The sequence below is a fragment of the Mustela putorius genome, unplaced genomic scaffold (assembly GCF_011764305.1).
Source record: "Mustela putorius furo isolate JIRA1106 unplaced genomic scaffold, ASM1176430v1.1 tig00003853_pilon_pilon_pilon, whole genome shotgun sequence".
Taxonomy (NCBI): domain Eukaryota; kingdom Metazoa; phylum Chordata; class Mammalia; order Carnivora; family Mustelidae; genus Mustela; species Mustela putorius.
In genome coordinates, this window is record NW_025422005.1 from 33,747,078 (window position 1) to 33,773,175 (window position 26,098).

Below are 26,098 nucleotides of genomic sequence, written 5' to 3' on the forward strand. Positions count from 1 at the left end.
AGACTCCCCGCTGAGCAGAGAGCCCGATGCGGGACTCGATCCCAGGACCCTGAGATCGTGACCTGAGCCGAAGGCAGCGGCTTAACCCACTGAGCCACCCAGGTGCCCTACTCAGCTGCTTCTGAAGGGAGCATCCAATTGGAGATCAAACATTTTTCAGCCTTCCACTTCTGTCTTCTATATTTATAACCTTGGTGGATATCTAATTTCTACTTAGAAAGTCACTGACCACCTGTGTTACAGGAGTCTGGGTCCAGTCAGGAGAGAGAAACCACATGGTACTTTGAGCAGGTAAACTTAGTGTAAGATTTATTAACTGTAACAAGGATTTGGAGTAACATGAGATCAGCTAGTAAGAAGGAAAGAAAGAGGGGCGCCTGAGTGGCTCAGTGGGTTAAAACCTCTGCCTTCAGCCCACGTCATGATCCCAGGGTCTTGGGATCGAGCCCCACATTGGGCTCTCTGCTCGGCAGGGAGCCTGCTTCCTTCTCTCTCTCTCTCTCTGCCTGCCTCTCTCCCTACTTGTGATCTCTGTCTGTCGGATAAATGAATAAAATCTTAAAAAAAAAAAGGAAAGAAAGAAGCACATGAAAGGATGCTCAGCACCATTAGCCATAGGGGAAATAGGAAGCAAAACTATAATGAGACACTTACCCCAGCTCTCTCTGATTATCCATTTTTTATATATATATATATATACACACACACATGTGTTTATGTATTATATATAATTTATATATTATATATATAATTTATATATTATATAATTTATTATGTATTTATTATATATATATATATATATTATTTCATTTGCTTGGTTCACACCCACTAGGAGAGCTATAATCAAAAAGACAGATAATCACTAGTGTTGGCACAGGTGTGGAGAAATCAGAACTCTCATACGTTGCTGATGGAAACATGAAATAGCTCAGCTGTCATTTCCTCAAACAGTTCTGTGTAGAGAGTTACCGTGTGACCCAGGCATATATCACTCCTAGATGTCCCCAAGTCCTCTAGGTGTGTACCCAAGGTACATGCCTGTAGGTATATACCCAAGAGAAATTAAAAATTTATGTCCATATAAAAATTTGTATATTGGTGTTCTGGAAGCATCATTCTTCCAGAAAGTGGAAATAACCCAAACGTCCATCAACTGATAATTGGATAAGTAAAATGTAATTTATGTTCATATGATGGGATGCTATTTGGCACTAAAAAGAAATGCAGTCCTGATCCATGCTACAACGTATGTGAACCTTGAAAACATCAGGCTAAGTGAAAGGAACCTGTCACAAAGGACCACACAGTGTATGATTCCATATATGTGACATGTCTATAAACATTTGCCTATTCTATAGAACAGAAAGTAGATTAATGGTTGCTTAGGACGCAGAGAATGGGAGGTTGGGCAGGGGGTGGCAGCTCAGGGGTGCAGGATATCATTTTGGAGTAATGGGAATGTTCTAAAATTGATTGTGGTAATGTTTGCACAACTGTGTGAAAATACCAAAAGCCATTGAAATGTCTGCTTTGAATGGCCGAATCATATGGTACGTGAAGGATACCTCCATAAAGCTTTTCTAAAGGAGTAAAGAGAACCCCAAAGGAATCTAGGCGTAGCACATAGAAGGCCTGGGGCTGAGAGAGAGTGCTCAGTGAAGAGCTCCCCAGTCTACCCCACACCTGGCGCAGGCCGAGATACAAACTTAGGGGTGGAGCAGACATGACGATGGCTCACTGGGTCACCGATGAGTTTCTGTGATGCTGCATGGTGGGACTGGCTGGAAACCGGCCTTCTTGGGGGCTGGGGTCTCTTTGCACAGCGGGGTCTCACCAAGGGCACTCTGCTATACAGCTGCCCAGGCTGGGCGTTGAAGGCCGCTGTTGGCTGCTGCTCATCGCTTATGGCTGGGCACTGGAAAAGCCAGGTGTGCTGTTGGAGCCTACCCGATGGAACACACTGGAACCCAGAAACAAAATTCCTTTTTCCTCCAGCATGGGCTCTTCAGCACCTTCTACTGACAGAGCTTGTATCATGCCAACTGGCAAAGAAAAAAATGCACAAATAGGCCCGGGCTCAGATCCGTCTTGACAGAGCAAGCAAACGGGGTGACTATAGAGCGGAGAGGCAGTAAACCTGTAACCCACACAGGAGTCATGGGGATCTCAGGAGCCCCCGAGTTTTTTAATTCCCTTTGGGGGTTCCAAGGTTATCCTTGCCCCTAGGCTGCTGTGATTGGAGAAGCCAGGACACTGTGTCTTTGAGTCAACTCGCCCTCAGCCCAGCTCTTTCTAGTCCATTTTTACATCTTTTTCTGTTCTGTATGCCCGGTTCTCTTTTTCAGATACCAGTTATGCTTACGCTGGATCTCCTATAACTACTGTTGCTGCACGTTTTTGTTTTGTTGTTTGCATTTGTTTTAGTAATCCTCTTACACTTTTGCTTTTTTCTGTTTTTTTTTTTTTTTAAGATTTTATCTATTTGAGTGGGAGAGAGAACGTGCGCTTGTGAGCGTGAGTAGGGGAAGGGAGAGGGAGGATCATGACCTGAGCGGAAGGCAGATGCTTAACCAGCTGAGCCACCCAGCTGCTTTTTCTTGTGTGTTTTTTTTTTTTTTTAAATCCACCTTCATTTCCTTCCTTCCTTTTTAAAGATTTTGGTTATTTTAAAGTAAACCCTACACCCGACGTGGGGCTCAAACCCACAATCCTGAGATCAAGAGCCAAAGACTCCACCCCCTGAGTCAGCAACCAGGTCTCCCCCCCCCTCCCCACGGTTGCTTTCATGACTCTTACCGTCTTTTCAGCAGCGACCACTTTGTTGGCTACCGCTGAAGCTTTCATTTCTATGATGGTGTTATTTTTCTTGGTTCACTCTTGCTGAATGCTTATTTTACTTTATTTAGAAAAATGGCGTTGTCTTAGTGTTTTTTCCCTGAGCTCCCCCTTTCATGTCTGCTCTTAGTTAGCTCGCGTTCTGTAGAGCCAGTTGGGAGTGGGTGGGATTAGGATAGTCTCTGTTAATGATCTTTATCTGTTCTGTAACCACACTTTTTCTGTCCTGTGGTCTTCATCTACCATGTTTTGCCCCAACTGTCCCCATTCCTTTCTTCCACTGTGTTGTAGCATTTCTCATTGGGTTTTCTGTACTAATTTCTTTTCATTGCTATTTTGATTTTAGTCTAGCACTTCTTCAGATGCAAAAAGTTACGTGACTGAAGCCAGATCACTGGGATTTGAACCTTGGCTTTGCCATTTGCCAGCTCTGTGATCTTAAACAAGACAGTTCAACCTCTCTCTGCCTCAGTTTTTTCTGTAGGTAATGGGAATGATAGATAACCTCATAGGATTGGTGAGAAGATTCAGTGAGTTAAATCGTTCAAAACTGTTAGAACCGTGGTTGGTCCACAGTAAGTGCTATATGAATATTAACAATATTGACTTACCCCACTCACTAACTTGCTATTAGAAAATGCACGTTCCTCTGCATAGAATAATTTAACATATTGCATATTAATTAAATACTTAAATCTGGCTAGTCATGCATAACAGCTGAATAGGAGCTGTGCATTCAGCAAAAACGTTTTGTTAAAAAATTGATGAGCTTTGGGGTACCTGGGTGGCTCAGTGGGTTAAAGCCTCTGCCTTCAGCTCAGGTCATGATCCCAGGGTCCTGGGATCGAGCCCGGATTTCTGCTCAGCGGGAAACCTGCTTCCTTTCCTCTCTCTCTGCCTGCCTCTCTACCTACTTGTGATCTCTGTCTGTCGAATAAATAAATAAAAATCTTAAAAAAAAATTGATGAGCTTTTCAATAAATTTTTCGGGGAAGCTGGATAATAAATAGCATGGTATATAATAACTTCTCATTAGTTTGCCTCAAAAATATTCACAGGAGTCATGCTTTGTAGTTTTTGCTCTGCATACCTTTGTCATACCCGAGTTTATATCCATTATGGCTGATATTTGAAGGTCAGCAAAATTCCGACATCTTATTTTATTTTTAAAGATTTTTATTTATTTATTTGACAGAGAGAGAGACAGCGAGAGAGGGAACACAAAGCAGGGGGAGTGGCAGGCTGAGGGAGAAGCAGGCTCCCAGGATCCTGGGACCATGACCTGAGCTGAAGGCGGATGCTTAACGACTGAGCCACCCAAGCTCCCCAAATACTGATGTTTTAGTCTAAAAATTGTTGCCAGGTATAGTTGAGAAAATAACCATATTGTAGGGTGTTTTAGAAATGACAGGTGTTTGGTGCAGTTTTTTCTCATGAATCCAAATTTTTATATGATTTTTCTTTTTATGGCTAAATAAAAAGAACCTAGCATAATAAACCTTTGGTCCCTTTCTTTGAGCATCCTGTAACTGACCAAATAGTCAATCAGTGAGCCGGTCACTCTCGAAGACCTCCCAGGGAGACAGGGGTAAACAACATCGGCTGGTCCCTGCCTGCAGTAGCCCAAATATAAATGTTAAACGAATTACTGTAAATACGTGTAAGATTCTAAGTGCCCTTCGAACTGGGATGAGGATAAACAGCTGCTGTGGGAGTTTGTAGCAGGGAGGCCTAACCTGAGGTGTGGGGACAGGTGAGGCTTCTGTGCGGGATTCACCTGGAAGCTGCGGATTCGAGGCTGAGCGGGAATTGGTGCGATGGTGCAGGAGGGTCAGGACAGCGTCAGCCTGACCTTGGGAGAGAGTGAGGGGACCGGGAAACACTGAGAGAACGGTCGTGTTGTGGACCGGACCCCTCTGGGGGAGGTGGAGGGCCTGGAGAGAGGTGTGGGAAGAGGTGGGAAGACGTGAGCAGGGGCCAGAGCATGCCCAGCACGCCCAGCCTTACAGGCCCCGTTAAGCGGTTTGGGCCCTTACCCCGAGGATAGCGGGATATTTGCGAAGTTTCAGCCTGGGAGTGAGATAAAGTCACATCGGCTGCTGTGTGGAGAGTGGGAGGCTAATAACCAGGGAGCTGTAGTAGGAGCCCAGCCTGAAGGTTAGAGAGACTTGAAATGGGACAGTGGCAGTGACGTTGGAGGGATGGATGCATTCCAGAAGGATTTCGGAGGTGCAGGTCACAGGGCTCGGTGACTGAGCGTATGTGGAGGTGAGAGCGAGGAGGGTAATGTTGAGGATGACTTCCAGGTCTCTGACAGGAGCCCCTGTGAAGGTGTCGCCTTTCACCTGAGAAAGAGGAAGTTTGGGGCATCTGTGCAACATCTAGATGGTACTGTGGAGTGTCCCTACTCCCTAAATAGACGGACATGGGACTCAGAAGCCGTTATCTGGATGGAAGAGCTCAAGTTTGGGCTGGTCAGCATAATGACAGCAAATTAAATCACAGAAGCGGAGCGAAATTGCTTCGGGGATGTCTGCAGAGTGGAAATGTTAGGACAGCTTCACACAGGACCCCAGGCTTCTCTCCTCATGCAGCATTGCTGTGTGTCCGTACATGCACACAAATCATGCCTTCAGGATGTTATGTTTTGGAATGTGTACAGCTTAGATCGTGTCTGGAATTAGGACATGTAATTAGAAATACAGTAGTTTATTCTTTAAACACACACTTCTCAAGGGTTGCTATGTATGGGCGCTGTGCTAGTAGGCGCAGGTGATTCACAGAGCTAAGTTATAGATCATGCTTTCAGGTGGTATACTCCTCCTTTGCAGAGACAGAGGAGTGGGCACGGTGTTTCATAAATACTGTGATGCAGGTAGGCATGGGACGATACAGGAGCAGACATGGAGTATAGGGCTATGAGTAAGGAAAGCTTCCCAAGGGAGGTAAGACATGAACAGAGAAGTGTGGAGGAAGGGCCCTCCCACTGTGCTGTCCTGTCTCTCTCAGTCTCAGATGCCACAGAAAGGTCAAGGCATTGGAGCATAAACCCGTCCAGTGGGTTTGACAGTTAAGACGTCAGTGGCAAATGTAGTGACCCTCTAGGGCAGGGTATGAGTTTGATCGTCTTAGTGTCCCCCCGTGCTCTGCATAACTCCTAGCACTTAGTGTTTGCTGCGTCAGCTCTGAACAGAAGAGGGACATCTCCTTCCCCAAGATGAATACACGGGAAGGGAATGAGTCTGGATTGCTGCATTCCCTCGACGGCCCAAACGGGTTTACTGCAGTTTTCTTTACCTGTGTGATTTTTTTATGGCTGTGCAGGGAGGCCAAGTGAGCTCCTACAGCCCGAACAATCGTTTAAGTATTAACCTAGTATTAGTGTTTTTATGTTTTATTCTAGTCCTTTTCTTTACTTCTTTTTTACTTGTCTCTTTTCATTTAATAGTGTATCATAACCGTTTCCCCATGTCATTAAAATGTTTTCATAAATTACATCTTTTTTTTTTTTCATAAATTACATCTTAAGTGGCTGCCACATCTCTCATTTGGACTTTATTTGAACATTTGAGCATGTGGTTTATTTCTTTTTCTCTTGAAATAATTTGAAGTAATTACAAAAAAGTTACAAAAATACTACAGAGAATTCCCGTAGAGCCTGCGGCTCGTTTATGGCAGAGTCTGTCGATGGCTCCGTCGTCAGGCTCCTCTCCCCTCCTTTGTAATTAAGAAGCATCCGGTGGGCGCATACTTGAAGACTGTACAATACCCCATTTCTCAAAATTCTACCCTTTAACTTGAGCATTCTTCGATGCGTCTTTAGCTGAGTTATTACTGACCTGGTCCCCAAATGATGACTTTCTGATTACATTATTCCTTCTGGGTTCATCATTTGGCATTCTGCTCTAAGGGAGCATTCTCTCCTCTCCTCATTTATTAGGCTCTTCTTTCGTGGGTTGTAATCTGTTATTAGTGGTCTGAATTGTTCCAGAGCTGACCATTAGGAGCCTCTCCACCGGCTGCTTTTTCCTTCTGACACAGCCTCACCCTCTGAGTCTCTTCTTGCTTCCAGGCACCGCGAAAAAGCCCAGCCTTGGCTTGTTTGTGCCTTCTTTGCCTCGGCCGTGCAATCGGCCATTCTTCCAGGGATTCCCTGGTTCCCATTAGGGGAGAGCCGTATTTAAAAACCAAACTCCAGGTGCCAGATGTGCTCCTTGGAATTGAGGCATGCCTGCTGCTAGGTCCTCGTCAGTGACTGCAGCGAGGGAACATACACAGGTATCACACAAAGGCACACACACTGTCTTTTCTCATATTTTTGTCTCTTTATCTACCAAAACCCATCCACTCACACCCATCCCTTCAACTTGAGTACAACTCCCCACATTTATTCTGGTTTTTCCCTTTTCCTATTTGCAACTCCCGTTTCTGTCATTGAGAAGTCCGGCTCCTGTGTGCCTCAGTACATTTACTTACTCGGTCAATTCCAGTATCGCGGGTTCCCACACCCCCAGGACCCTTCATGATGGCCTGATGCCCCACGCCTCTCTTCATTCCATGTAGGCATGCCTGCCTTGATTGGTGCCTAAGGCTTGATGGCTTTTACATTAGATTATTCAGAAAGGAAGAGCAGGAGAGAGCGCATGCCTTTTGGCTGTATCACCCTCCATTCTGTGGGTATATACCTTAGCTTATTCAACCCCTACTGAAGGACTTACTCTCTCATATCACAAATAGTGCTGCAGTGAATAGCCATGTGCACAAGTCATTCTGAATTTTTATCCATATGTCTCTGGGATAGTTTCTTTTTTTAAAAAGAATATTTATTTTAGAGAGAGGGAGAAAGAGAGAGCAAGAGGGAGAGCGAGCAGGGGGAGGGGCAGAGGGGAGGGAGAGGAAGAATCTCAAGCAGACTCTGCGTGGAGCACAGAACCCAGTACAGGGCTCCATCCCAGCACCCTGAGATCATGAACTCAGCCAAAGTCACGAGTAGAACGCTCAACCGATGGGGCCACCCTGGTGCCCTTGGGATAGTTTCTTAAAATTGATATTGTTGGTTTAAAGGGCAAAAGCACTTGTGATTTCGTTAGCCATGGCCCAGCCCTTCCCACCACCAGGCCGAGTGAGACCCATTCCCCCTACAGCCTCAAGCTTTTGCCTAACAGCGAGTTTGAAAGTTGATCTCTTTCCGAGTCTTGAGTTGTTCTTTTCCTGGTGTTGAAGGTTTTGACTTATTTGAAGCTCTTACTCAGTTCTTTGTATGCTCTTCACTTTTGGAAATTGGTTTCCTCTTTAGGATCCTCTTTGGAAAAGGATCTGGAAGAGCCTTTTCTGTAATGGAAAAGATAGAAGTTCAGCCTTCTCACTGTGCTGCTTGCTGAATGCATGGGTTAAATCTGTGGACTGACCCATGGTGCTATGTCTGCTGGAGCTTTAGGTCTTGGTCATGACCAGGCAGCTCAGGTTGTCACATCTGCCTTCAGGACAGGAAGGAGGGGGTGGGGCTGGGACCAGCCGCCTGCCTAGAGGAAAGGCTTTCCAACAGGCTGCTTACAGCTTAAATTTGTTACCATTGGAAGCACCAGATGGGATACAGGGTCCTTTATGTTGCTGGAACTGCAAGTCTCTATTTTCTCTTTCAATTTGAAAACTTTCTAATGTTATGTGCATAAATATTAAAATTAAAATTAAAAATAAATACACTAATAAGAAGATTGTGAAGAACACCCCCCCTCCACTTTTCGGAGGTAGCCATTGTCTACAGTTTGGTGCATATTAACTATGGACTGAATATGGAAGCTTAGTTTTCAGTATTCCTGTTGCCCTTGTTTGTGATCAGTATGTGGCCATACGTATACGTTTGTTACTAGTATAGTGTACTAGTATAGACTATACTAGTAGTATACCAGTATAGACTAGACTAGTATATACTACTAGTATAGACTAGATGTTTTTCCCCTGTCAGGACAGACAGCTGTGCCCCATTCTGTCTGGCTGGTACATCATACTTTATACTTGTTCTCCTGCATTCATTGATCACTGCCCACCTTGTGTCCTCTGTGCTGGTGTCTGACCTTGAAGAACGGCATCATCTCTGCTTCCTTGCCTTCTGGCTTCCCGTTGGAATCAGCTGATAAAAGACCCTGAGGGATCAGAGGGCGAGTGCTGAGAGAAGTCAGAGCATTTCTTACTCACCTCCGCCCCTCGCTGGGGCTCCAGGAGCCACTGTGCCCTCCATAGCACCGCTCCTGATGGCCAGCCTCTCCTTTCCAGGGACACCCTCTGTCTCTTGCTCTGTTGCCTCAGAGGCAGGAGTAGCTTCCTACACGGAGAGTCCTGGGTGCTTCACCACCCCTGGCTGGTTCCTTTAACTCTAATCACATAGCTATAAAAAACCCCATGATTCACTTCCTTTGGTTAATTCCTCTGCGGGTGCCATCTGTTTCCTGCCAGTACCCCCACTGATCTGGATGTCACTGCATAGACGTACCATAATTCATCATCCCTATTGAGGGACATTTGAATTTTTTCTCAGTATTTTGTTCTTAATGGGTGTTGCTAATGAACATTCAGGTACACATCTTGTAAAGTATTCGTTGGAATGTTGCTGCCGGAAAAAGTCACCGAAATGGAAACGCCCTGTCGAGGGGCATGACTCTTGTAAATTTCAGTAGCTGTTGTCCAGTTGCTCCTGAACGAGTCCACCAGTTTCCCTTTCTACAATGTGTTGTTTGATTTTTTTTTTTTTAATATTAAAAAATCATAGAGTGGGGCACCTGGGTAGCTCAGTTGGTTAAGTGTCTGCTCAGGTCATGATGTCAGGGTCATTAGGTCAAGTTCCACATCAGGCTCTGCGTTAAGTGTGGAATCTGCTTAAGATTCTCTCTCCCCCTCTCCCCCTCTGGCTCATGTGCTCGCTCTCTCTCTCCCTCAAATAAATAAATCCTAAAAACATTTTAGAGGTAAGGCTTGTGACTTACAACAAATAACTTTAACTTAGAAGGATATAAAGGAAAAGCACTTCCCATTGTTTCATCCTGTTTCCTGGAGTTAACCACATCAGCAGTTAGCTGTGTATCCTGTCGTGGTTTTGTTTTTCTTTATGAAATTTATGTGCTTATCATAGAATAAACTCATGTGTAGATAGATAAGGTAAATTCATTTTTATGTGCGTGTGTGTGTGTATCTCTATCTGTCTCTTTTGAGAGCTCATTTGTAGACTCTGCTCTACTGACCTATTTGTCTTTTCCTGCGCCAGTGCCCATCGATCTTAAGAATTACAGCTTTGAGTTGGTTTTGATATCTGGTGAGGCATATCCTCATCTCATTATTTTTTATTTAAAGAAATTTCTGGGCTCTTCTTGGGCATGAAGTCTTCAGATTAACTTTGGATTTAAGTTAAAACACACACACACACACAAAACCATAGGTTTTGACGAGTCAGACTGGAGTTACAGAGAACTGACATATTTCCAATATTGAAACTTCTCACTTAGGAGCCTGTTATGTGTCTTCATTTATTCAGGTCTCTTATGTCTGTTCGTAAAAATCTTGCCCGTTTCCTCCTGTTTGTTTTTAGATATTTTATAGATTTTGTTGCCATCAAGAGTGGAGTCCTTCCCCTTACATCTCCTCGGTGTTGCTGGCATAGTTTTTAAGAAGCTGTTGATTTTACCTTCTTTTTTAAAAATTTAAATTCAGTTAGCCAACATATAGGACATCATTAGCCCAAGACATAGAGTTGAGTAATCCATCAGTTGCACAGAACACCCAGTGCTCATCACATCATGTGCCCTCCTTGATGCCTGTCAGTAACCCCATCCCTCTACTTCCCACCCCTCCAGCAACCCTCAGTTTGCTTCCTGTAGTTAAGAGTCCCTCATGGTTTGTCGCCCTCTCTGATTTCTTCCCATTTGTTTTCCCACCCTTCCCCTATGTTCCTCTGCACTGTTTCTTATATTCTTCATATGAGTGAAACCAGGTGATAATTGTCTTTCTTCGACTGACCGATTTTGCTCAGCATAATACCTTCCAGGTCCATCCACGTCATTGCAAATGGCAAGGTTTCATTTTTTGATGGCTACATAGTATTTTATTGTATATATGTATCACATCTTCTTTATCCATTCATCTGTTGATGGACATCTGAGCTCTTTCCACAGTTTGGCTCTTGTGGACATTGCTGCTATAAAAATTGGGGTGCAGGTGCACCTTAGGATCATTATATTTGTATCTTTGGGGTACAGTCGCTGGGTCATAGGGTAGCTCTGTTTTTAACCTCTTGAGCCTCCCAGAACCTATGGATTTTTATGGGGCACCTGGTTGGCTTAGCTGGAAGGGCATTTGACTCTTAATCTTGGGGTTGTGAGTTTGAGGCCCATGTGGGGTGTAGATTACTTAAATAAATAAACCTTAAAAAAAAAAAAAGAAGAAGCTGTTGATTTTTTGTAATTTAATCTTATAATGACCTGTGTATTAGTTCTAAAGTTTTTTTCAGTTGATTCTCTTGGCTTTTCTGGATGGACAGTTAAATCTGCAAATGATAACATTTTATCACTTTATTTATGGTATTTATATGTAATTTCATGTGTTATTTCCTGGCTAAGCTATCTGAGTGAGGTGGGGGTGGGGTGGGGGGTGGTCCTGGGAAGTCTTACCCGTGAATGTTCCATTTCAGGTGAGCATCAGAGAACGTGCCACAAGTGAAACAGTGGTGTGGCGGAGAATGTCCCAGGCAGGCCTCAAGGGGAGAAACAACAGGGGTATGTTCAGTGAGTTGGAAGAAGAAAGGCACAGGACACAGACAAGGCTGGGAGGTGCAAGAGATGGTCATAGGGACATAGTCAGAAGCTGTTAACAGTCTCTAAGGAGCAATGACTTCATTTTAAAGGGATTGAGAATATAGTGAAAGGTGTGTGAGGCAGAATGGCACCCCAAAGATGTCCACACCCGCATCCCTAGAATCCATAAATATGTTCCGTCATGTGGCTGAAGGGGCTTTGCAGATGCAATTAAGGCTACAGACCTGGGGCGGCTCAGTGGGTCAAAGCCTCTGCCTTCCGCTCAGGTCATGATCTCAGGGTCCTGGGATCAAGCCCCGCGTCAGGCTCTCTGCTCATCGGGGAGCCTGCTTCTCCCCCTCTCTCTCTGCCTGCCTCTCTGCCTGCCTGTGATCTCCATCTGTCAAATAAATTAAAAAAAAAAAAGACTACAGACCTTAAAATGGATTCTGGATTCTTCAGGTGGGCCCAACCTAAGCACAGGAGCCTGAGAAGCCAAGAGACGTTTCTTGGACTGGAGGCAGAAGAAAGGTGTGGTTACAAAGGCCAGCAGAGAGATTCCGAGTGAGAGGGACCTAACCTGCCGTGGCTGCAGGGGGCCACGTGGAGAACAGGAGACTGTGTGATGATCAGGAGCAGGGAGCTGGGGACCTTGGCCCTGCAGCTGCAGGGAATTGCCTTCAGCCAGCAGCTGGAAGGCAAATGAGCTTGGAGGTGGCTTCATCCTCTCAACCCTTCAGAATCTGGAGTGGAGCCTGGCCGTATGGCCGGGTCTGTCTGGACCACCCCAGTTTATACCTGTAGTCCCAGTGTAACGATTAACCATACCCCATTTCCATCTCAAAACTTGAAGAAGATGAAGAGCTCTACGCAACGCCCCCCCCCCAGCTCTATGCTGCCCCCTTGGCTTTGGCTCTTGGGAGACCCCATGCAGAGAACCCTGCATGAGCCCCACCGGAGCTGGACTTCGGATCGCCAGAACTCTGAGCCTCCGAGTCTATGGTTCTCTGTTTCAGCCACAGTGGAACACCGACACAGAGGGGTTTGAGCAGGAGAGCAATGTCTGATTTTGAGTTATTAACGGATCCATCCTACTTCTGTGTGGAAAGTGGATTTGGAAAGAGTACGGTGTGGAGGCGGGGAGCTTTCCTCTAGGACTGCAGTGGTGGTGTGGACTAGGGTAGTGATGGGGGGCAGGGGCTGTGACTGGGGACTGACTTGGCGGTTTGGGATGGCCAGAATTTGGTCATTGATTGGATGCTGGGGATGAGGGAGAGGAGGGATGCAGGGATGATTGCTGATTGCTGCCTTGGGTGCTGAGTGACTGGTGGCGCTGTTTCTTGAGACCAGGACTAGCAGGTCGGAGGATGCCACGTGGGGAGCTCCATGGTAACTTCAGGTGGCTCTTCATTGTGGCCATTCTCCCATATGCACTTATTTTAAGGTAGAGTGTATCACCAAGGTGATTGCTTTATCCTTGAATACCTAAATCGGTTTATTTTTTATTTATTTTTTATTTTTTTATTTTTATTTTTTATTTTTTAGGTCATGTAGGAAATCGTAAATCATGTGAAGATGGGACTCTTGGTATTTGTGCGCAATCTGCTGCTAGCCCTCTGCCTTTTTCTGGTACTGGGATTTTTGTATTATTCTGCGTGGAAGCTCCATTTACTCCAGTGGGAGGACTCCAGTAAGTATGGCCGCTCCAGCCCGCCCCCCCGGGAGAAGCCGGGCCCAGAGCGCTCCCTGGGCACCCAGGGGCTGGGGCTGCGGGTCTCACAGATTCTTCAGAGACAGACAGTGAGAGGAAGCCACGCCCTCCTGCCTGGTGGGGCCTCAGACCTTACCTGCCATTTCCATTGCTGTAGGTTGATGTTTTTCAAAAACTGCATGCCATGGCGTATCCTTTTATGATTGCGGTAAAAACACGCTGTTCTGCCATAAAACCCCAGACCCTACCAGTAAGTCTAGTTTTTTGAAGGCTGTTCTTTTAAATGACTGCGGTGTCTTGCCAACACCCATGTGTCTTCACTGCCTTCGGGGTGGGGATTGAAGTCAGTCCTCTCCTGCCCTGAAAACAAGTCACCTCTACCTCTTCCTTTGAATTTTCATTTTTAAATTGAATATTGGCTTTGCTTTATTGCCCCTGAAGAAATTTTGCTTACCTAATTATTTTGCCCTTCCTGGCCCTGAATGTGTACCCGAGTGGAAAAAAACGGCTTTTCCTCCCACCTCCCCGTATCTCCTAATCCCTTTCCCTGGCTTGTACCTTCGGCGGCTGGGCTGCACAGTGTTTCCCACCTAGCCGTCTGCTTAACTCTGACTCGGTTTCGATTCACCCCAGTGCGGCCTGTGGTTTGGTTTTAGGCTCGAGGTTGAAGGGCTCACTTTGGGCCGCATTGACCTTTGCATGTTCTCTTCTTGGAGGTAGCTTGAAGTGTCCCACAGTGGCCATAAGTAGTTTGCCTTTTGGTTCTTTTTGTCTGATGGCCGTCTGAGCCTGGATCTTGATTCCTAGTGAATGTGATTTCTCTAAGATCGTTTTGTTTTTACAAACATCAACTGGATACCAGTGTAGAATTCACTCAAGAGTAGAGCTGGTCTCGGGGTGCCTGGGTGGCTCAGTGGGTTAAGCCTCTGCCTTCAGCTCAGGTCATGATCCCAGTGGGATCGATCTCCACATCAGGCTCTCTGCTCGGCAGGGAGCCTGCTTCCCCCTCCCCTCTGCCTGCCTCTCTGCCTACTTGTGATCTCTGTCAAATAAATAAATAAAATCTTTAAAAAAAAAAAAAAAAGAGTAGAGTCAGTCTCTAGGTGTGAGGTTAAATCTGTTAGAATGAATTGGAAGAGGCCGCTGGCAACTGGCCTGCTAGTGTATTGAGACCTTAGTATGGGAACCATTCCAATGAAGTAGTTCACTTATTTCTTACCTGGCCCAAACTCCTGAAGTAGTTTCAAGCCAATTTTTTAAAATGTAGTGTTTATCTTTAATTTCTTGATTTATATTTGATGTTTAAGTGGTTCTTACATGCATAGCTTATAATTTTAAATAATTGCTTTGGGTTTCCAAAGTTTATTTAAATTTCTCTCATCCAGCTTATTTTTAAAATCAAGGAGACTACCCAGAATAAAGTGTTTTGTGTTGTAGGGGCCTGTTCAGCCAGAGCAGTCCCACCCCAGTTGAACCGCCATTTTGTTATAAAACTTAAATTGACTTTGCCCACCGCCCCAGGGGAACTTACTTAAAAACAAGTCCCTAAACGAGTGCCAGGTAACAAAGTCCAAGTACAAGGGTGGGTCATGCCAGGTGGAGGTATTCAATTGGTGGGGGGCGCATACTGTTTCCTAGCTACCAAGGAGTATGGGCCCCCGCCCTTTGGGAACCTTTTGGCTCCAATCCTAAAAGGTGTGATAGGCTGGTTCAAATGTCTACTAGGGTAAATTGTAATTCAGTTGGTCACCTAGCATGACTGTGCAGCTTTCTCTGTGTGTTACAATTTCATTAGCCACCTGTGTATGGCCAGGCCCAACCAGGTGGCCCTTGCTCTATTAAAGTTAGTCCGAAAAGCAGGGAGGGGTTGTCCTCTCTGTAAGGGTGGCCTCCACCGGTCAGTTTGACGGTGGTGGTTTGATTCCTGATGCTTGGCGCGAAATAAAGCTTTGCTTGACTTTTGCTTTGTATCAGTCTCGCTCCTTTAATCATGGACCCATTATTGGGGTACCCAATTTGGGGGGGACCCAACAGTGTCAGGGCTGTACAAAATTCTGTGGTGAAAGGCACTGTGTATATCCATAATGGATGGATTCAGCTATATCTGTAAAATAGATGGGAACAGATTCAAGGAATGGAGGTCTCCTTTTCTCTTGAGAACTACTGATCTGTAGACAACATACCTAAGAATTAGATAATATTTTCCCAGAGAAGTTGAGAAGGACATTAACTTTATGGAAAGACTATTGGTTTTAGGCTAGACAACTTAGAAATCTAAGTTAATTTACTTCTCGGGGCTCAGTCGGTTAAGCATCTGCCTTCCAGTAGGGTCATGACCTTCAGGTCCTGGGATCGAGTCCCACATCAGGCTCCCTACTCAGCTGTGAGCCTGCCTGTTCCTCTCCCTTTCCCTCTGCTTTTCCCCCCTCCTCTGCTCTTTCTCCCCTCTCAAGTAAATAACTAAACTTTTAAAAAAATTTGCTTCTCTAAACACGTGGAGATGCTGTTATCCCTGTTTTCCAGCTGAGTAAACAGAAGTATTGAATTGATTTACCTAAGTTGTACAGCTAATTATTAGAGCTGGAATTGAATCCTGATTTATCTTTATTTAAAAAAAATTTTTTTTTTTAAGATTATTTATGTATTTGAGAGAGAGAGAGAGAGCACACATGCACAAGCAGGGAGCAGAGGCAGGAGGGAGAAGCAGGCCTCCTGCTGAGCAGGGAGCCTGACAGGGGCTGGATCCCAGAACTCTGGGCGGGCTCTTAACTGACTGAGCCCTCTAGCTGCCCCCAGTCTTTTAAAAAATTTTTAAGGGATTTTATTTATTTATTCTAGAGAGAGAGTGTGTGTACAGGAGCAAGTGGGGAGAGACCGAAGGAGAGGGAGACAGAATCTTGAGCAGAGCTCAAGAGCAGGGCACAGAACCCTACACGGGGCTCGATCTCACAACCTTGAGATTATGACCCGAGCCAGATCAAGAGTCTGTCAAGAGTTGGACGCTTAACTGAGTGAGCCACCCAGGCCTCCCCTGATCTGTCTTTAAAAAACCTATGTCCATTGTATTATTGAAAAGTACAGTAAGTACAAAGACTAAGGATAGGATTGAATTCTGTATTCTGATTGGTAAGAAGAGAGGAGAGGGATTCTGAAGAAAGGGTAGAGAACATCAGGAGGGTGGTGGAAAAAGAAAAAGGAGGGAGTAAGGGGAAGGGAAAGAAAGAAAGTGCTCCAGAAGTCGGTTGTGTGAGGCAGGAGATGAGGTGGTGCTGTCTGTCACAGGCTTGCTCTGTTAGTTTAAGAATAGCTTTGTGCTTTCCTGTGAGTGAATTATCAGCTGACTAACCACTATTTGCATCTTTTGTTATTCCGTTTTCCAAGCCTTTCAGATACTTGGCTTTGAATAGGTTGTTTTAGGCAGACTTACTGGAGCGTATTGTTTTCTGTGCCGTCACATCGGAGGGCAGGGTACTGTGACTAAGTGTGATGGCTAACCAAGGCCCAGAAGGGGCAAAGTCCGCTGGAGGGAGCTCCCGAAGGTCGGGAGATGACTGTGGGGGAGGGAGGGTTAGGCTGTGGTTGATACCGGTGCTATGGCTAATGATGAGAACAGTGGCTTAGTGATGAGGTCTCTGTCCATCCTGTCATGAGAACATCACATTCCCAGTTCCAATCGATCCTCCTAGTGTAGGTCGGTCATTGCTCTCCTGTCTTACTGACGTAGACGCTCAGGCTTCAGAGAGGCTCAATGAGAGTCTGTGTGTCTTCCATGTGTGGGCATTTACAAGTTTGAAATATAAATGTCTTTAGCATTATGTTTCCTGCATTTTTATACTTTTTGTGACTTACCAAGATGATGTACTGGAATTCCTTCATAACGCGGTGGTAGGGGGGGGTTCTAGAGATTTCTGTTATTAAATTACTAACTTAATAAGTAGTATATTCTTATTACGGGCCATATGCTGCTCTGCGTAAATGGGGTGTAAGATGCATAGGCCTTTATGCTCGTGGCCTGTAACACGAGAAAGAACTCAAACAGCTCTCACATGTTGCATTCTGAAAGAGACGTCTGTATGAAATGCCCTTTTGGAGCATAGAATCCCTTCCAGATGGAAAATATCATGATTTCATTAATCCCAAGACATACTGTGGCAGGATACAAACTGCTTTGTTTTGAGCTGCTTAGAGCTGTGCGTGGTCAAGTCTTGGTCAGATTGCTAGGACTTGGGTCAGATGCTTAACCTGAAAGACTTTAAGTGTAAGATTGGTCTAGTTACCAACTTGTTTTTAAATCTATTTTTTTTATTAAATTTTATTTTATTTATGGAGCCCAGTGCGGGGCCCGACCTCAAGACCCTGGGATTGAGATCAGGAGAGGAACACTCAACTGACTGAGCCACCCAGGCACCCCCCCCCGGCAAGTGTTTTTAAAAGTTCTGTAGCTTGGGGTGCTTGGGTGGTTCAGTTGGTAGAGAGCACGTGATTCTTCATCGCAGGGTCATGAGTTCAAGCCCCGTGTCGGGCATGGAGCCTACTTCAGACAAACAGACGAAACAACACTGAGATACCACCAGATATCTATGAGAATGGTTAAAATTCAGAGCACTGATAACACCAACTGCTGGTGAGGATGTGGAGCAGCGGGTCTCTCATTCATTGCTGATGGGAGTGCAGAATGGTACAGTGATTTTGGAAAACAGTTTGGCGGTTTCTTATAATACTAAAGATACTCTAACTCTGTGATTTGGTCACATTCTGTGGTATTTACCCAAAGGAGTTGAAAGCTTATGTTCACACAGAAACCCTGCCTACAGATGTTTATAGCAGCTTTATTCCTAACTGCCAAAACTTGGAAGCAACCAAGATGTCCTTCAGTAGTTGAATGAACTGTGGTAGATCCAGACAGTGGAGTATTGTCAAGCGCTAAAAAGAAATAAACTATCAAGTTATGAAAAGACACGCAAGAGCCTTAAATGCATGTTTCTTTCTTTTTAAAGATTGTATTTATTTCCTTGAGAGAGCAAGACACAGATAGAGATCAAGAGCACAAGTGGGGAGGAGAAGGAGAAGCAGGCTCTGCGCGGAGCAGGGAGCCCGATGCAGGGCTCGATCCCTGGACCCTGGGACCATGACCTGAGCCAAGGCAAACGTTCAACCAACTGAGCCACCCTTGCGCCCCCTGAAATGCATATTTCTAAGTGAAAAAAGCCAATCTGAAAATGCTGTATACTGTGTGATTCCAGCTTTATGACATTTCTGGAAAAGGCAAAACTAGGGAGATGATTAAAGGATTAGTGGTTGCCAAGGTTGGAAGTGAGGGAAGTGACATGCACACAGGGCGTAGAGCATTTTTAGGGTGGCACATCTTGATGGTATCATAACATGAATATGTTTTTGTACTTTTGTTCAAACACAGAGACTATGTAACATGAAGCATAAATCCTTACATCAACTGTGGCCTTTCAGTGTAGGTTCATGGCTTTTGAGAGTATACCACTCTGATGAGGGATATTGATGATGGGGGAGGATATTCATGTATGGGGGCCGGAGATACATGGGGCGTCTCTGTACTTGCCCCTCAATTTGCTGTGAACCTAGTTCTGCTCTAAAAATGAGAAAAAAGTACTGTAGAATTATCATACATATGGGTGTGCATGTATACACACACACATATATAGTATGATAGAAATATATATGTACATGTATTTAACTTAATGGACAAATCAACACAGTCTTGGGAGGAATGGGTGTACTTCAGTTTCATCATCTCCAAAATGGAGACAAAATACTGACATTTCTCTTGGCTCTGATGCTTTATTCAGGTCAGGCCTTGGAGAGTTGTATCAGTAGACCTGATACTTACGGTCTGTTTCATGAACACTTTACATACTTTATTATTTTTATCTATTCATATTTCATAAATTAAAGTGGATATTTTATAGGAACAGGATTAATTTCTTATGAGACCTTTAAAAATTCATACTACCACGTTTATCAGTATAGCAGCTCCCTCTGTGTTCTTGCCTGTATTTACAAAAAGATCATAACTGAGAGATTATAAAATATGCATTATTGATCTGATTACTGTGGAGAATGCCATCTGGTGAGTAAGTTGGAGTTCGGATCTGATATTGGGAGAAGGGTAGATTAAGTTTAGCTTTTAGACATAGGAAATTATATTAACTCTCAGTTTTCCATCTTAAAAATGAAAGGGAGGCTGACATTTTTAGCCTGTAGCTTAGGGTGACCCTGTGCTGCTTGTAATAATGGCAACTGATATTAGGCCAGCCCTTTCTCCATAGTTGTCCCACAGGACAGAATAAGTGAAGCAACTCTTGTCAAGCAGTAGGCAATAGAAAATTTCAGTCTTTAAGAAAAGGAAAACTCGTGAGGTGAGCTCCACAGTTCTCTTGGGGGCAGGGAGGAGGCAGTTTCCCAGCCCTGTTCAGAGAGCTGGGATCGAAACAGACTGCAGTGCTCAGAGCATAGGGCAGCTAAAGTGCTTAGAGTCCTTGACATGGGTCGTCACTGAACAGGGGTAGGGTCCTGAAAAGCTGGGGTAGAGGGCAGTTCCCATGAGTCTGTAGCTGAGGACTGGGCTGGATGTGAACAGGGCAAAGCCACTGAATTTAACCACATCCGCAGGATGGGAGTAGAGGTCAAGCAGTGTTGTGGGTAACCGAAGTGTCAGGGACTTTGAAGTGCCAGCCTGGCCAGGGTGGAGAAGGCTTGTGAGGCCTGAAGCCCAGGCCTTCAGAATAAAGATCCCACTCTAGAGTAAAATCTACTCAAGACTCACCCTAACAAGACAAAAACCAAACCTTACCAATGCAGGGTCCCACCAAGTTAGAGAAGGCGAAAATGCCCTGGATTTCCTCAGATCCACGCTAAACATTGCATAGAATCATGCCTACACAGATTCAAGGTCAGGCAGTATACAAATCGATGCTCTTCAGTGTTTGTATGTTTCCACGTGTCCATCCCACTGTTCAGTGTTCAGTAAAAGGTTACTAGACAAACAGACACACAGGAAATTGTGATCCATAGTCAAGAGGAAAAAAAAAGGTCAGTAGATGAGATAACTCAAATATTGGACTTAGGAAAGTAGCTATTACAAATAATTTAAAGAATTGCAGAAAAAGACAGTGAACAGTAAGTAGTCCCAGCAGAGAAATCAAAACTATTTTAAAGAAAAAAAATTGTAGTACTGAAAAGTACAGGAAGAGAAAATGAAGTTTTCACTTAACAGTAGTTGGAATATAACAGAGGTCAGCACACTTGAAAAGAGGGCAATAGAAATGATCCAGTCTGGGGGCGCCTGGGTGGCTCAGTGGGTTAAAGCCTCTGCCTTCGGCTCAGGTCATGATCTCAGGGTCCTGGGATCGAGCCCCGCATCGGGCTCTCTGCTCAGCGGGGAGCCTGCTTCTTTCTCTCTCTCTGCCTACTTGTGATCTGTGTCTGTCAAATAAATAAATAAATAAATAATCTTAAAAAAAAAAAAGAAAAAGAAATGATCCAGTCTGAAACACAGAAAGAAAAAACTATGGAAGACAAATGAACAATGAACAGCCTCAGGGACCTATGGCACAATATAAAATTGTCTAGTATGTGTGCGTATGGGACAGAAAAAAATTTGAAGACATAATGGCTGAAAACTTCCTAAGTTTGGTGAAAAACACTGGATTATAGATGTAAGAAGTTCAGCAAACTTTAAGGATAAATATTGGGAAAATCTAGGTGTATCATAATCAAACATCTGAAATGTAAAGTGAATATCTTGAAAATGGAGAAAAAGAAACATTCTGATGGGGGTAAGAAATCCCACTTGACCCATGCAATGAGGGATCTTTAAAGAAAACAAAACAAAATAAATAAAACAAATAAATAAATAAAACTAAATAAAATAAAAACAAAACAAAATAAAAAAACCACACACCTGTTGTCTCAGAATTCTTTATTGGTTAAAAATATCTTTCAAAAATGTGGATGAGGGGCGCCTGGATGGCTCAGCTGGTTGGCTCAGGTCATGATTCCAGGGTCCTGGAATGGAACCCCACATCCCTCACTCGCTGTGTCTCTCTATCAAATAGATAGAATCCTTTTTTTTTTTTTTTAAAGATTTTATTTATTTATTTGACACAGAGAGAGAGATCACAAGTAGGCAGAGGCAGGCAGAGAGAGAGAAAGGGAAGCAGGCTCCCTGCTGAGCAGAGAGCCTGATGCAGGGCTCCTCCAAGGACCCTGAGACCATGGCCTGAGCCCAAGGTAGAGGCTTAACCCATTGAGCCACCCAGGCCCCCCTATAGGTAGAATCTTTAAAGAAAAAAAAAAAAGAGGATGAAATGAAGACCTTTTTTCAAACAAAGAAAAGTTAAGAGAATTTGCTGCTAGCAGAATGGCATTACCAAAAAAAAAAAAGAAAAATACTAACAGATATCCTTTGGGACACCAGGACGTGAGACCAGGTGAAAACTTGAATCTATAGGAAAAAATGAAGATCACGGAAAATGGTAAAAATAATGGGTAATATAAAAGACTCTTTTTCATTTTTTCTTATAATTTGCTTAAAAGACAATTGCTTAAAGCAAAGGTAATAGCCAGATGGAATGAGGTTTAGAGTATGTGTAGAAGTAAGATGTGATAAAACTTACCCAAGGAATGGGCAGAGGGATCAAAATACGGGGAAAAAACAACAGGAACAACCCCTGTCCCCCGCCAAATATGTATCTGAGAAGCCAAAGAAGAAATAAAAAGCACTAGAAAAATATCCAGTTAACCCCAAAGAGAGTGAGAAAACAGCAATAGAAAGAGCCCCAAACGGAAGAGTGAAAGGGAAGACAAATAGTAATAAGACAGCTGACTTGTTCCGGGCTGTATCGGCGATTGCATTTACACATGAATGGATTAAAGCTCCCACTAGAGGCAGATATGGTCAGAGTAGTTAACAAAGCATGATGTATGTCCCGACCGGAGAGACCTAGATTTTAAATTTAAAAACGGGTTCAAAGTCGGGGCCTCTGGCTGGCGCAGTTGGTTGAGCATCCGACTCTTGGTTTCATCTCGGGTTGTGATCTTGGGGTGGTGGGAATGGACCCGGCACTGCTGGGCGCCGAGTTGGCTTGGGTTTTTCTCTCCCTCTCCACCACTCCGACCCCATGCTCATAAATAAATAAATCTTAAAAAAATAAAACAGGTTCAGATTTAAAGGATGGAAAATATATAAACAGTAAGCATAGGAAAGCTGGCCTAGCTATATTAATTTCAGCACGTACCTTAAGAAAGAACATTGTAAGAGATTGCAGAGGGTCATTACATAATGATAAAAGGAGCAATTTACTAGGAAGACATACATAAAAAATGGATGTACCTAATCAGAGAGCATCAAACTTCATTAAGCAAAAACTGTTAAGACTAAAAGGGAGAAAGGAACAAATCCACCATCATGTTCAAATATATTAATATCCTTCTCTCAGTAATTAATAAAACGAGTCAAAAGTCTCTAAGGATATAGAAGATCTAAGCAACTCAAAGCACTACCTTTACCTAATTGACATTTATAGAACACTTTACCCAGTAATAGCAGAGTACACATTCATTCCAGGTGTGTACAGAATGCTCATTGAGATTTTTGTGCCTTCGAGGACATCGTAGGCGAAGTTAATGTGCAGATAATATGCTGGGAGACAATTCCAATATTTATTAACTATACTGGAATTAAAAAAAACTTGCTAGGGTTTATATTTAGAATACACAAGGAATCCCTGCAAATCAAGAACAAGGCAGCATTCCCGGTAGAAAATGGGCAGAGGGATTCCTGAGTGGCTCAGTTGGTTAAGTCACCAACTCTTGATTTTAGTTCAGGTTGTGATTTGGGGCTGTGAGGTTGAGCTCCCCGTCCAGCTCCGTGCTTAGCGTGGAGTCTTGTCCCTTTCCCTCTGCTCCTCCCCCTGCTCTCTCTCCTGCTTTCATAAATAAATAAATAAATAAAATCTTTGAAAAAAGGAAAATGGGCAAAGAATTAGAACAAAGAATTTACAGAATAAAAAGCCCGTAGGCTAAGCGTAGGAATAGATATTCAAACTCTGGGCTATAACAAATATTAAAAATCAAAAGAAGATACTACTTTATACTTCTTAGACTGACTCAAAAAAATGCTGGATAATGGCCAGTGTTGGCAGGAATGTTAGAATATAGTAACCAGTGGGGCGCCTGCTTGGCTCAGTCGTTGAGTGGCTGCCTTTGGCTCAGGTCATGATCCCAGGGTCCTGAGATTGAACCTCTCGCTTTGGGTTCCCTGCTTGGCAGGAAGCCTGCTTCTCCCTCTCCCACTTCACCTGCTCGTGTTCTCTCTCTTGCTGTCTCTCTGGCCAAAAAAAATTTAAATATAAAAAAAAATTTTTTTTTTTAAATCTAAAAAAAACACAGAATATAATAGCCAGTATTCTTTGCTGGGGGGAAGGTAGAGTAGCAAAGCCATTCTGGAACATGGTCTTGTAATAACTAATCAACTGAAGTATACACACATATTTTAGCTGGTAAGTCCGCTCCTTTATATATATATTCCATGGCACTTATCAGATACATGCATTGTCTGTGTGCCCAGGAAGCCCAGTGAGCTTCCATCCTAGGGGTAGGGGTGAGAAAGGCAAAAAGTAGGGTATTTATATCCTATGTTTATATCATGAATCCATGTTTATATCATGAAACAATGTGCCACTGTTAGAAGTAACAGATCATATATACTTGAAACAACATGGATGGAACTTTAAAAACATAGTTTAAGTAAAAAATGAAACAATAACAATGCCACTTTTTATAAATTAAGAAAGCAGGGCGCCTGGGTGGCTCAGTGGGTTAAGCCGCTGCCTTCGGCTCAGGTCATGATCTCAGGGTCCTGGGATCAAGTCCCGCATCGGGCTCTCTGCTCAGCAGAGAGTCTGCTGCCTCCTCTCTCTCTCTCTCTGCCTGCCTCTCTGCCTACTTGTGATCTCTCTTTCTCTGTCAAATAAATAAATAAATAAATCTAAAAAATACAGAGATTTCTCAGGATACAAAAAACATGAGCCATAAAATTAAAATTTGATTAATTAATCTTAAAAATTAAAAATGTTTGCCTAAAATGTTTTGCCACCACTAAGAAAATGAAAAGGCAAGCCACAGAATGGGAAGGAGCATTTAATACTTGTACATATAATATTCAGTTTTAACATATTCAGTACATGATATGTTTATACCTAAAATATATTAAAAAGTTCTTATAAGTTAATAAGGTGAACAGCTTAATCAAAATGGGTAAAAGATTTGAAGAGACACTACACAAAAGAAGATGATAGAATGGCCAATAAACACATGAAGACATTCCCAAATTGTTACTCAGCATAGAAATACAAATTAAAACCACAGTGAGATAACATTAGATACCAATTAGAATGACTCAGGTTTTAAAAAAAGATGGCAAAGTGTTAGCGAGATTATGAACTACAGTGGTATCTCGTTCTGCTGTTGTGAATGTGAAATGGTGCTACCACTTCGGAAACCAGTTTGGCAGTCTCTTGAATAAAAGTTACCCATACGCCTGCCAAAAGGACAGTTATTGCACTCTTCAGTATTTACCTAAGAAAATTAAAAGATGTGAGCACATAAACACCTGTACAAGAATGCTCAAAGCAGGTTTATTCCCAGGAGCTCCAAAATGGAAGCCAACCTAAATGTCTCTCAAGTGGTGAGTGGATAAACAAAATGTGCTATATTCACACAGTGAAGTACAATTTAGCAATGAAAAGGAAAAAAACTTGATCCATGCAACATCATGGATGAATGTCAGACTCATTACTCTGAGCAGAAGAAATCAAAGAAGACTACATGTTATATGGTTCCATTTATATAAAATACAAAGTAGGGGTGTCTGGGTGGCCTAGTGGGTTAAAGCCTCTGCCTGGGGCGCCTGGGTGGCTCAGTGGGTTAAAGCCTCTGCCTCAGGCTCAGGTCATGATCTCAGGGTCCTGGGATCAAGCCCCGCACTGGGCTCTCTGCTCAGCGGGGAGCCTGCTTCCTCCTCTCTCTCTGCCTGCCTCTCTGCCTGCTTGTGATCTCTGTCAAATAAATAAATAAAATCTTTTTAAAAAAAATCTATATAAAATACAAAGTAATTATTAGTAATTAAAAGCCGATTGTTGGTTACCTTGGGTGAAATGTGAAGGGGAGGGGTGGATTGCAGAAGGGACGGGAATTTTTTGAGATTGATGTGTCTTGATCTGTGTCTTGATTTATGACAGTGGTTTTGTGAGTGTATACAGTTGTCAGTACTCTTCACAGTTGTATACGTTCAATTGAAACAGTTTATATAAGTTATTCCTGTTAAGAAGAGTTGTAAGTTGATAGGAAAAAGTAAATGCTTACCAAACATACACATAGTAAACAAACATAAGCAAATATATGTATTAACAATAGAGTAGTTGCCTCTCTAGGAGGAAGGAAATAGGGAAAAAAGGGAAATAAAATTTGACTAGATTTGTATTATTTTCCATAGTGTTCCTTGCAATTCCCTCAGTGTGGCTAGATAATTGTTTCTATATGCCTATATATTCTGTGACAGTTAGGAGGACAGGCTCTCTGAGTGAGGGAAAGGAGACCCTCTACGGAGCAGAACAGCCAGTATATACACTAAAACCCACAAACAATGCTGTGTGAGCATTGAAAGAATACTGAAATAAAGACCACTTGTTCATGGCGCAGGAGGCACGATGCTAAGATCCTGAATCTCCCCAGTTTG

The 26,098-nt window shown here is 43.5% G+C and overlaps 1 protein-coding gene and 1 long non-coding RNA gene across 14 annotated transcripts in view; one reads left to right on the plus strand and one right to left on the minus strand.

Annotated features, from left to right (window-relative positions):
- ST3GAL3 (ST3 beta-galactoside alpha-2,3-sialyltransferase 3) overlaps positions 1 to 26,098 on the plus strand; it is a 192,841-nt gene that overhangs the window by 10,914 nt on the left and 155,829 nt on the right. For 5 of the 13 annotated variants that reach the window (XM_045064374.1, XM_045064376.1, XM_045064375.1 and 2 more), the window contains exon 2: positions 13,161 to 13,305. The exons of the other annotated variants lie outside the window; for them this stretch is intronic. In XM_045064374.1, coding sequence (XP_044920309.1) covers positions 13,191 to 13,305 — 115 coding nt within the window. In that variant the 5' untranslated portion in view covers positions 13,161 to 13,190. The remainder of the gene's footprint in view (positions 1 to 13,160; positions 13,306 to 26,098) is intronic. 13 annotated transcript variants of the gene reach the window in all.
- On the minus strand, positions 6,380 to 9,206 carry LOC123387327. Its single transcript, XR_006601737.1, has 2 exons — positions 9,031 to 9,206; positions 6,380 to 8,166 (listed from the first exon to the last, which is right to left on the minus strand). It is a non-coding gene; the product is annotated as an uncharacterized LOC123387327 (long non-coding RNA).